A 13,233-nucleotide genomic window follows, 5' to 3' on the forward strand; every position below is an offset into this window, starting at 1 on the left:
GCAGCACTTCGTTTTCCATAAAATGCATACAGGCAATATTTTCTTGCGGACTCATGTCGGAGCTGGTGCCCATCATAAATGAGTGAAGTATCTTGTTGAGTCCTTTAGGGAGTTGGTTGTCCCTTTATTACGAAAAATTAGAAATAACAAAATACAATTGTTAAAATTTTTATCAAACCGAAATATGAGTGCACCAAGAATCCTATTTCACCTACTAAATAGATGAGTATGAGGGGCACTAAATGAGCCTTTAGATTTCGCAACACTAATGCAATTTGGGTCCATGTGATGTGTGAAGCCATATATCCGCTTCTCTTCTCTGCCCCACCCAACCATAGAGAGATACTATGCCGTAACGCAAATTCCAACCCAAGGGATTCCTTAATATAAAAGCTCTTAGCTGGAAGACATTTAAAAAGGCTTAGACCGACTCAAAATTGTTTCCAAGTTTTGGAAAACATTATTGTCACATAGCACATTTCGAGTATAAGCACAGTGCTAATGAGTATGAGGGTAAACGAAGAAAACCACACAATGTTGAAGTTTAGGAATGCACTCATAGTTGCAGGATCTTCAATACCAAAAACCTACTCGAATCCGGCAGTCAACGGTCGATATTCAGTTCAAAACTTTAAAGTCAATTTCCAAGAGATACTTAATTCGCGATGTGAAAACGATCGAGAATATATGAGTGTTCTCGTACTCTCCCTACAAAATTATTTTTTGGCAGCTGCTCGATTCTGCTCTAACTTGAGCTGCTCTGCACTTTTTTGGGTCTCATTAAATTAAAATAAACGAAAAATATTAAAAATAAATAAATAAACATANGGCAGTCAACGGTCGATATTCAGTTCAAAACTTTAAAGTCAATTTCCAAGAGATACTTAATTCGCGATGTGAAAACGATCGAGAATATATGAGTGTTCTCGTACTCTCCCTACAAAATTATTTTTTTGACAGCGGCTCGATTCTGCTCTAACTTGAGCTGCTCTGCACTTTTTTGGGTCTCATTAAATTAAAATAAACGAAAAATATTAAAAATAAATAAATAAACATAATTTACAAACAATATCCTTTTGAATTTTGGGGCTAAATCTTTGACCAAAGCTGTGTACATATCGAACCCTAACCGCCAAAAAGATGTTAGCGACATTTTCTTTTTTTCAAAATTTTATTTTTGATGCTGAAATCTTCCTAGAGCATCTAGATGTCTTCTACATATGTAACTAATAAACTTACCGTATGGGACCTTCGATAAACTCCAAAAACTCGAATACTATAATTAGTTTGGACTTAACCTCAACTTCGGGTTCAGCGCGTGCATCAAAATTTAGAGCCGTACCAATAATACGATTTGTACGTTTATCCCGCACAACTAAACTGAGGTTCTTCTCCACCAAGGCAATCCAGATGTCCTAACGAATAGAAAAAATTCCTAGTCAAATATTTTATTGCAGAAATATGCCAAAGAACAGTTGATATTTACATTTATAAGATCACTGTAGTCATTGGGGAATATATCCAGTTTCAGCCATTGTTCCAGATCTGCCTTGCCATAAAAACTATCAACTATGATTCTTCATTGAAATAGAAAAAATTGGTATTAACAAACCATTTCAATTTTTTTTTTTTGTAAAACTTACTCAACCACGTCTTGCCTATGTGCATCACTGAGTGGCTCGGCGATCATATCCAGATGTGGTGCAGCATTTGTCCAATCTTCAACCATTGGCGAAGAGCTGCGGTTATTTATAATTTTTTCTAAAATTTCTCCCAAATCTTTTGCCGCAATAAATTCAGATATGCCAATATTGTAACCCTTTTCCCTCAATAAAGTCACTGTATAAATGGAATTCAACGAGTTTCCACCCAGCTCGTAAAAATTGCTCTGCGGCGTTAAAGTTGTGCGTGTCGAACGACCGATTACGCCACCAACAGTCTCGAACAGATCCCGAGCAATGTGTTTTACCTCGGCGGGTACGAGCGAATAATCAAAATCCAGTACTATACTGGAATCACCTTCGTTATTATTGGCTGTTTCGTAGGTTTTGAGTAGCGCTTGTCGATCTACTTTGCCATTGACCAGGAAAGGTACTTGCTCAATAAGAACAACCTGTGGCGCCATATACTCGGCCAGTTTGTCCCTCAATTTAGCTTCGATTTGCATTTCGTTTAGTAGCGGTGAGTCGTCGCGTAACTTAACAAAAGCCAGAATCGTTTGATCAATTTTGCCAGCATGGTAACAAAGTACAATCGCTTTATCAACGAATGGCAATTCTGAGACATTCTTTTCAACTTCGGCCAGATCTACGCGGTGACCACGTATTTTTATCTGCGAATCGGTGCGGCCTTCATACATAACATTACCGTCACGAATCGTGCCATAATCTCCAGTACGATACAGACGCGAATATTCTGTGCGCGATTAAAATGAATTGTCATTACATAATTACTTAGTTGATTGATGTATTGAAACTTACTTAATTCCACAGCCAACGGATTTTCCACAAACTTTTCGGGATCTCTGCCATTTACATAACCCTCGGCAAGGTTCAAACCTGAAACGAATATTTCGCCGATTTCTCCATATTTGATTGGGCGGAAGTCACTATCAAGTAGATAGATTACAGTGTTCGAGAGTGGAATGCCTAAGAAGGATAAACATGTAAATTGTTAGAAAAGTATTAGGAAAGATCATAACTTCTTTTGAATATTTATGTAAATATTCGAAACCTTGTGTATTTAATGGGCCACTGACTTACCAATCGGTACGTGCTCATAGAAGCTCAACTGCTTTTTGCTTTCGCAGGCAAAGTAGGTGACATCACCCATCACTTCAGTGGAGCCATAGAAGTTGAATAGCGTATGCACGCCCTCAACAAAGTAGTCAAAGAAACTTGTAGCCAGTGCAACCGGCAATGGTTCACCGGAACAAACCCACAACTTCAAATTGTACAAGAGTCGGTCGCGTTGTATCAGTTGGTATTTTGTCCCATTTCCATCGTTCAGCTTCAAATACATCAGAATCGAGCGCAAGAGTGTCGGCACCAAAACCAATCTACGAATTTTATATTTTTCCAACAAATTCACCAAACGTTCCGGATCTTTAGTTATCATCTTTGGCACCACTAAAATGGAAAGGCCACACATTAGCGGGCCCCACAATTCGGATATTGAGTCAACGAATGTGAGCGCTGTCTTGAAGACGCTCACACTTTCAGTCGACGCGTATGGAAATTTGTGCCATTGCCATTGCAGCCGATTCAAGATGACAGCGTGCGGCAGACGTACACCTTTCGGCACACCAGTACTGCCCGATGTGTAGAGCACAATTGCCAAGTGGTTATTACCATCGGCGAGCATTTCGCTGCCCAGCAAATTCGCGTTGCTCAACTCGGCCGAGCGGTGAAAAAGTTCCGAACTGGAAATGATATGTGTGCCGCTGAAGCGTTGACGGTCGATATTGTCGTCGCATAGCACCATAATGGGGTGCGCTTCTTGCAGGATGTGTTGTATGCGGGTGATCGGAAAGCTGGGATCAATTGGTAGATATGCGGCTCCTGCTTTCCAAATGGACAGCAGCGTATTGACGAGCACATCCGATGGTTCCATGCATACTGCCACAATGTAATCGCCATCTGTGTTAGGTTGTAAGCTGTTGCGTTTTACGTCGGCCACCAATAGGCGTGCACATTGGTTGGCGCGCTGGTTTAGCTGTTTGTAAGTGCATTGTGTGGCTTCGGAAGTGATTGTGGTGCCGCCATTGCTGTGCGATATGAGTGCAGTTTTGTGCGAGTGATGTAACAGGTTGGCCTCGAAAATGCGATGCAGTGGACGTGGCGTTATATCCTGCTGTTGGCCTTTCAAAATTGATAACTTCGGTATGGAACCCATTGGTGTGACTGGAAATACATATTTCAATGAAAATACAATATAAATACATAGGAGGTCGAGAAATAAACTAAGGAATTCAATAAAAATTTAGTACCCGTCATAGTGGTAAGGTCACCCTATATTGGTAAATTTTGACTATAGTTTATTTTTCAAAAATAAAATGCGAACATTCATTATATCGACACCTGAATAGAGGATCGACCTATCTCGGTAGCCAGTTCGAAAACGCCCTATCTCAGAAAACTCTTCAAGAACGTCCCACTCCAGTATTTGATTGAAAAGCACCCAATCTCAGAATTCGGTTAAAAACGCGCTATCTCAACTAAAGATACATTGAAAATGTGCTGAGATAGGCCGTTTTTGAACCGAATTTTGAGATATGGCGCTCTTCAATCAAATTCTGGAAAAGGGCGTTCTTGTGAGGTTTTTTGAATTTTGAATTGTGTAGTTATTCCACAGAAACATCGATCTGTATAAACCGGTTTAGATATAAATATCTTATCTATTTGGTTTTTGTATCGACACAAAGTTCTGGCTCATATATGACACCTAAGGGATTCATATAAGAGTCACACATTTTTTGTTTTTCAAACTGTATTTCTTATCCACATGGGACTCTTTTTGGACTCAGAATTTCTGAACGCTCGCAGTATGTTTGCGGGGTTTAATACCGTTAAAAAAAGTTCTCCATGTATCTGTGTGCAACAAAATATTGGACAAAAATTTTTTCTTCAAAACCACGTTCAATTAAGCTCTTGGGTACCGATTTATGAAACCTTACAATCTTTAATAAGTAACTTCATAATTGGACATTGAACTTCACCTACCCATGGAATACCCATGTTAGTCAATAATTTTTATCAGAGTTATTGTTCATTGTTTTTTTTTAGTATAATAAGTACGCACAACGCAAGTATTAATGGCTAGTACAACTCGTATGAAATGCATTTAGGAATTAGTAATTGCTTGTATATAATTGGATTTGTAAAGATTCATTACTTGCTTCGCACGCTTTCATAAGTGATTTATTGACACTCTCACTAGCAAGCGTTTAATCGAATATGCTATACTATGCATACGGTGACCATATTTATGAGAACCGAAAACGGGACAAAAAATAATTTTAAAAATTTGTTCCACAACAGCTTACAGATCTTAAAGTCTTCTTCAATGATACTAGATGTATTAGCCCTGAAACAGTATCCAGTAGTAGTAACAGTAGGATAATTTTTTCGAGATTTTTACCCCGTAAAATTTGTTAAAAAAATTCGTAAAATTTTAGTATAATAAAGTGCACTTTTAAGTCGCTAAGGCTTACCATTAATTTATGGGAATTTTTTTTTTTTTTGTTGACGGTGTTACGCATTTTTTTCATACAAAGTATTGTTCGACCATTTTTTTTTTGAAGAGAAGCATACGACCAGCACTTTCCACTCGTACTTTATAGTACTCAATTTTAATGAGTTATAAAACTGCAAACCATTTTTTTTTTCTAAAGATTCTAATTAAAAAGATTGAAATTTTGGTGAAACCGTGCAGAATTAATATATGTAGTTTTTTGCATAAAGTTGAAAATTTGTATAACATGGCGGTAAACATTAAATATACTAAGAAAAAATTGCTAAAATTTACTAAAATATCGAGTCCTAATTTCTATTTAGGTCACTGTATGTATTCCTCGATTCGAATCACAGACACTCAGATTAGAAAATAATAACTGTTTATGGAGAATATTAGGATCCTATACCAACATCACTTCAAACTCATTGATAGGCTTGCCATTTTAGGACATTAAGAAAAAATACAGAACATTTGGCGTCCCGTATAAAATAAATAAATTACCAGGACAATGGGTCCAAAAAAGCGTACTGGCCCGTATAAAACAGGACGGATGGTCACCGTAGCTGTGCAGCATATTGAACAGGTTGCGTATACGACTAGTAGTTAGGATGGTTGTGTGCGTAAAATATGTATTAAAGTAACTATGTATATAGCATGTGAACCAGATGCAATGCCTTATATGGAGTGACACTTATTTCGCACTTATAAGAATTTACTTATTTTTTTTTATTTCGAGTTGAAGTTGACTTAGTTAACGTTAATTGCTTTTTATTTATTGTCAGCTATTGAGTTAAATCAAAGTTTAAAAGGACTTGAAGTAACTACATACATACATACATAGTATGTGTAAGAGATACATTCGCGCATGTCTCATACGTATGTATATTTCCATGTACATATTTATATACTGTGTGCAAGTGATTTACCTATGGATATGCACTATATCCCATATATACATATGTATGTATGTATGTGTGTATGAATAAAATGTGGAAGTAATTGTTAATCAATTTATTATTTATAACGGTACGTTCATTAATTCATATGTTGTAAATACAGTTTTGAACAATGAATTTGTTTGCAATCCCAACTGTTCACTAACTATTCACAACATTGGCATACCTGCTACGGTAACTCTTGTTTTGTTTATATGCGTTTGGCTAGGCAGAAAGTTTCTGTCACACATACATACAACAATTTTTACAAGCACCAATTATTGATTATGATAAGATATTTTTATATGTATTTCATATATTTGCTATTTAAACTTTCACAAATCTTATTTTGAAGGCTTTAAGATCTAATAAAATTGTACATTTTATTTATCTCGAAGGTTGTTCAAACTGGATTTTAACTAGGCACTACTTACTTTTACTATTTAAAATCACTAATAATCTAAGTAGATTATTTTAAAATCGGTTTTACACAACAAATAAAGCTTTTACATTTCTTAGTTAAGTATTTAATTACCGGTTACCTAATAAGACTTTGCTACTACATATTACTATACATANTTTTATAAAGTTGTGGTAAATGGATTTTGTTTATGCTATAATTACACAGCCCAACTTGACAATTGTACACTGGATAAGAATATTAATTTCTCGTAGCAAAGTCAACGAAATTTCAGATAGTAAGACATGCTCTTTTAAATGCTATTTACATAAATTTTTTCAAGGAATAAAAATGTTACGATGCTACATCATTTTAAAAATTTGCCAAAACTCAGTCACATGAAAAAGATCATATCAAAATAATGGTTTATAGGTTCAAAAAATTTAAGGGGTATATAGCGGAGCAACTATTAGTAGAGGTATTTTTCCTATGTATCTATGTAGTTTTTTTAAAGCTCTAAAATGCTGGTAGGTGACTTTAGTTACAGTCCGTTCGTGAAAACTTTTTCTAATAATTCACTCACGTTTTATCTTAGGACAGTACCTTTTATATAGCAGAAAGTGCTTAGCACCGTCAGCCAAAAAAATTATTTAAAATGAACGCGATTTCCTAGCGGCTTGACATCTTCACTTTTACCTACTTAAATTTAATGGACTACAAAACTGCATACCTAAAAATTTTGAGAAAAAAAAAAATTAAAATTTTTAGGTGTAATTGTTAAAGTTTGTTGAATTTTTATAAATTTTGTAAGAAGTTTGAAATGTAGATTTATGTGATTCTGGTTAGATAATGTGCTAGACTTTTATAAAAAATGTCCTAGACTTTTATAAAAAAACTATAAATATTAGATTAACAAAATAAAAACCAAAACTGGTCAAAACTTAACTTAATCAGCTGGCCACAAGGGTATATAGATAATGGACGAGTCCGCGTATCCCCCCTCCTCCGTGCGTCCACCTCAACAAAAAAATTAAGTCTTATCAGCCCTGTAACACCTACCTCTGACAACTGTCCCACACATAGCATAGCTCACGGGTGGGACATGCTTCTCTGTTGAATTATTCCTATCTAACTACGCGAAAACGACAATGCAATTGTGGTAAATATTTGCAATCAATTTCTAAGCATAAGGTAACAAACACTACTATATATTTTATGTTACCAAACATTTGAATCATGAATCGCAAATAATTTGACAGTGCATTCAACGCAACCTACTTGTAAACTCAATCAAAAAATTTACTTCGAACTTGCATTTCAAAACGTAAAAAAAGGTAAAAAAAATGCATTTAAAGCTTTAATTTGTTATTTTTTGTTGATTCAAGATATTTGCACAATGTCTTATCCACACGTTTGTTAGTTTTGTAAAAAAACCATTTTTCACTTTAATTTTTTAACCTGATAAAGTTAGAAGGATGTTATCGAGTTTATATAAGTCCTTAACATATAATTTTTTTCAAAAATAAATCTTGCGAAATTTCAAGGATAAAATTTTAAAAGGACATTTCAATACTTACCAGTCCTTCTGCATCAAAATTTTGAATCTATTTAAATTCTACAGTATTTTCTCTTTAATTTGATACCCATAATTTTCCTCTAAGCACATTTCTCTGAATTTTTTAAATCATTTTTGATTTACTGACGTCAGAGTGAAAAACTAAAAACGCGATTTTACTATANTATTTGTGTTTAAAGTTTACTATCGCGCGGTGTTATATGTATGTATAATGAGGTATACACTTATACAAAAAATTAATTATTAAATAAAAAATGAACTATAGCCAATACTGGTCAAGAAAAGGAGTTTCTATTATTGCTACAATGCTAATTACATAGATATACCGACTTAAAAGGCCGCGATCCCGGGATTAACATTCCTAGTACATACATACATACAGTTAATGTAGTATTAGAGCTAGTTCAACAAACAACCAGTGCAGTGCATACAATTTCACAGCCTGATTTTATATTGCAAAATAAAATGGTGATTACAAAATAAAATGCAAGACCACTTAGAATTGGCTCACATAACCTAGCCCTGAGCTGTGGCATTTCTGTCAGATAGCAATACTACTTTAAGAGCGCTTCAATGCTACATTTTATATTTTTTAATCACCAAGTTACTATGATTAATTGAATAGATTCTACATATAAACGGATGTGCAGCCTTGAAAGCATTTAAATTTATGCAATTAAAATTTATATTCCTCATTTTCCTGTCCGTCAATATAATGGACAGGTGGCATACATTTATGCCTACATACATACATACGAATAAATGACGTAGCGGAGGAAACATTCATACATTGTATGGGTATGTGAGTGAATACGCTTCATAATAGGGATGTTTCGAATTTCATATTTTTCACATTCGCCAATGCGAATTCGAATTTTCGGAATGCGAAAGTGCGAATGCTCTAGGTTGCTTATAAGCCTTTTAGCAGTATTTGTTGAAGGCCCATCAATGTTGCCGATGTTGTCTGAAGCTAAAAGCCGGTTATTGTCGACACCCTGGTTAGACACCCTTCGAATTGTAATCTCCTTGTTCCAATAGGCATAAACTCCAGTTAAGACTTGGTGGTGGAAATGAACTACTAGAGGCCTTTCAACAATATTAGAGTGGGTTCTGTGCCCATGTACACATTCGCATTCGCAAAACATTCGTATCAGTTGATGCGATTGCGAATGCCGAATGCGAATGTGTAAAACGATGCGAATTATTCGCATAACGAATGCGAATGCAAATATTCGCAACATCCCTGCTGTATGAGTATTTTCATGTTAATTCTGTATTTGGTTCATCGCGCCACAAATGGCGGCAATAAAAGACCAAACATCTTGTTGTTCGCGAAGGTAATTCGTAATCCGGCGTAAAGGTGCATGCTACAGTTGATATGTATGCAAGAGTTTATATGTTAGTAAGTAGTAAATCTATACATAGCAAAACGTCAACTTTGGTCACGGTTGCCACTGTTGGTTGTTTCCAACCAAACTTGGTTGTTTTTCTTTTATTTTTTCGAATTTGATGGTTTGGTAGTTTTTTCTCTGATTTGGTTGGCTTTTTTCAGTTAGAAATTAGCAAATTTTTTCTTTACAAAAAGTATTATTGCATACTGAAACCAAAAATGAAAAAAATGAATTTTTGAAATTCCTATTTTTGTAACATGTGCATATAAAATGCGTACATATAAGAAGTAAATATGCGATTGAATGCACAAGTATTTCAATATATATATATTTTTTGTAATAGGTTTTCCTTTTTGTAATGAGTCAAGTTTTCTCAAGGGGGCAACCCAAAGTTGACTTTTCGATTCTTTATATTTCATTGACCGATTTTGAAAGTTAACATGGCGTGCAATATTGATACCAAAGATTTTACGATAATTTTATTTTATTTTTTACGTGTTATTTGCAAGCAAATTTTTATGGAGGCTTTTAAGATACGTGAAAAACAAATTTGGTTTTTTTTTCAATTTGGTTGTTGTTTTTTAGATTTTGGTTTATTTATTTTTTTTTTTAACAAGTGGCAACCGTGACTTTGGTATGTAGTTACATATGTAGGTATGTAAATATGTTCCTAAACATATATGTACATACTAGCGATGTTGCGAAAGTGGAATTTTAGACATTCGCGGATGCGAATGCGGATGTGAATATCTAACTGTTAAATTATTATTTTCCAGGAATGAAAATTTCGAACAAAATTCTATTTTCAAGGTCGTGGCTGCTGGCCGCATTTGATCTCAGATCAGATAGTTACGTAATTCTTATCTAATTAAAGGTTAGACCTATAGCTTTTTAATTATTTTAGCATCAATTCTCTTTATAGCCAGACGTTGATCATTTCTGCTAGAAATCCCTACTGAAGGCGCTAACTCTGACTTTAAATAGCAAAGGGTAAGTTTTACCAGAGAAGTTTTTAGCCAAGGAACCAATGTATAACTCTATGAAAAAAATATTCCCCGACAAGTAAACAAAATTACTGTTGTTATATAGCTTAAGAAATAATATGTTTAAAGACATTTTTATTAAAGTTGATAAATATGACTTTTGACCAGTTTTGATACGCAAATACTACCACGACCGCTTTGATTATTGCGAATGCAAAAGCGAATGCGAATATTAAAATTAATGCGGAAGCTCCGCGTTTGCGAAAGCGAATATTCGCAACAACCCTGGTACATACATATGTATTACTCTTAAATAATTGTTGTGCGCACACTTATTTACTGAAAATAGTTCACATCGCTAGCTTGGAGTGAAATTTTGATAAGTCCTATTTTTTAAATTTTACAGGAGCGCAGAAAAACTTGCATAATTTTTTTGTTCAAATATTTTGCAAAACTTCGAAAGCAACATTTTTGTTTATTCAGAGCAAAATATATCGATGTTAATGAAACCAGTTGGCATTAAATATTTAGAATTTTACGGACTTTTCGATGAAATAAAATAATTAGCTCAGCCCTTTTGGAGGTATTTTTAACCTTCTAACCTCAACTTTTCTCTAAGCTAGCGATATGTTTATTATGCTTGTATGTAATTAAGTACGTGAATTCTTAATGGCTATCGCGATATATTCGTAAATCTGGATTTTCACTTCTGGGTTTCCTCATGCTGACCTAAGTTGAATTTGATAATGATAGACTTTAAAGGCCAATTAAAAGCGTATTATGTACATATGTATGTATGTATGTGATTTTTTATGTTATTTTTTAATGTTGCCAAGCCACCATTCTTTTTGCATACAACGTATCTTTTGATAAAATTGATTGTTATGACATCGACACTGACCTTCTTACTTGGTTTATGGCTGCATTATAGAATGGACTTGAAACTCATACATACATATATACATACATGTGTACATATGTATAAACATACATATGCATGTACTTAGGTTTTTACTTTTGTTGATCTGCACAAAGATAAACAGCTACAATGCTGCATAGAAGAAATACGTTTTTTTCACTAAATTTTTGTCAAAAGGTTGTGTCTGCTCGCCTTTGTTATGTTCATAAGTAGAGATGTGTAAATAATTAAGTATTTATGTATACGTATGTAGATAGATATTGTCGCCACCGCGGAAAAAGCTGCTAACTCCATTTATGAAGTAAAATTTTAACAAAAAATGAGCTACAGTTTTAAGTTTTAAATGAAAAAAGTAGTTAGCAGCATTTATTTGATGTACAAATAAAATAAAAATAAAGCAATTGGAGTTAGCTGTTTTATAATAAGTCAACTTCTATTGTAAAAATTTTTATTGACAGAATATAGAAGAAATTAAGATAAAATACGGCGACTAGTACACACGTCGTATTTATCCCTGAAGTTGGCTGAGATGACTATACTAGTCCCAAAACCTTCAGGCCCATTCAGTGGCGGATTTACTATAAGGCCCGGTAGGCCCGGGCCTAGCGCGGCAAGATATTAGGGGCGGAAAATATGACAAAATAAATACATTGATGGTAACAAGACCGAATATAGCGACACGTAAAGCTAAAGCTGCATTCCAAAGTAGTCCAAACAGTACCCTTACTTGGCCTAGCACCGATAATAATGCCAGCATGAAAATCCAACGTAGAATCGCTCTAGCCAACAAGTGCTACTTTGGACTGAGTAGGCAATTCAGGAGTAAATTCCTCTCTCGACGTACGAAAACCACAGACTATAAGTCACTCATCATGCCCGTGCTGGTATATGGCGCAGAAGCATGGACAATGACAACATCCGATGAGGCGGCTCTTGGAGTATTCGAGACGATGAGCTGTATGAGCTTTACAACGACACGGACATAATGCAGCATGTCGTTCGAATAGACACCGAAGCTCCAGCTCTGAAAGTATTCAACTCGGAACGCGCTGGTGGTAGCAGAGGAAGAGTGTGTATGTACGTGCATCTGCTTTGTACAGAAACAAATCTAATTTGTCTTTACACGATATATTGACATTTACATATGTATGTATGTAAAATGTGGAATGTACACATGCAAATACATATCGTGCAATGACACCTTAAGTATGTATACTTAAAAATTGTGCAACTGGGTATGATTGGCGCCATATCAGCATACAGCGTTGGCATGAAGAACGCGAGAATGGCCATTTTATTTATTCAGCAAAACTTAAAATTTTTTTTTATTGTTAATTTCTTAAAAAAATTTAAATATACATACATCTACATAATATGTAAGTGCATAGTTGATTATGACTAAACGATGTGACTAACCGGCCCCTTGGCGCAATCGCTGCAATTTATGTATGTATGTATTCGTTTTTTGTAAACCATTGAAAAGCCATGCTATTTGCCAAATTTATTACAACTACAAAAAGAAAAGCAATACAACGCGGTGACGGCACAAGGCCGAATAAAATACGTGCTCAAAACGTAAATACTCGTTAATAAATGCAATCCACAATATAGCGACAACAGCATTTACGATGAAAACAAACAAATAGAGGCGTTGCAAAATTAGCGATTACATATGTAGATAAACAACCGACACGAGCGGCTTCTTTTGCTTAAAGTTTTCTAATAGTAACCGGTAATTTTCGGCGCATGCGCGGCTTAGTTGAGCAAACATGCAAATATGTATGTACGAGTATA

General features: G+C 34.9%; 1 protein-coding gene across 1 annotated transcript in view; it reads right to left on the reverse strand.

Annotated features, from left to right (window-relative positions):
- Nucleotides 1-3: 3 nt before the first annotated feature.
- Nucleotides 4-13,233, reverse strand: part of e (nonribosomal peptide synthetase ebony) — a gene marked incomplete at its 3' end in the record, with an annotated part of 43,885 nt that continues 30,655 nt past the window's right edge. Inside the window, exons 2-7 of the mRNA XM_017623941.1 lie at nucleotides 2,763-3,902; nucleotides 2,481-2,648; nucleotides 1,644-2,415; nucleotides 1,487-1,577; nucleotides 1,240-1,415; nucleotides 4-122 (exon numbers count right to left, since the gene is read on the reverse strand). Of these exons, the coding sequence (XP_017479430.1) occupies nucleotides 4-122; nucleotides 1,240-1,415; nucleotides 1,487-1,577; nucleotides 1,644-2,415; nucleotides 2,481-2,648; nucleotides 2,763-3,894 (2,458 nt within the window). The remainder of the gene's footprint in view (nucleotides 123-1,239; nucleotides 1,416-1,486; nucleotides 1,578-1,643; nucleotides 2,416-2,480; nucleotides 2,649-2,762; nucleotides 3,903-13,233) is intronic.

This window comes from Rhagoletis zephyria, unplaced genomic scaffold (genome assembly GCF_001687245.7).
Source record: "Rhagoletis zephyria isolate East Lansing unplaced genomic scaffold, Rhagoletis_zephyria_1.1 Rzeph_scaffold_03426, whole genome shotgun sequence".
In the NCBI taxonomy this organism is placed as follows: Eukaryota; Metazoa; Arthropoda; class Insecta; order Diptera; family Tephritidae; genus Rhagoletis; species Rhagoletis zephyria.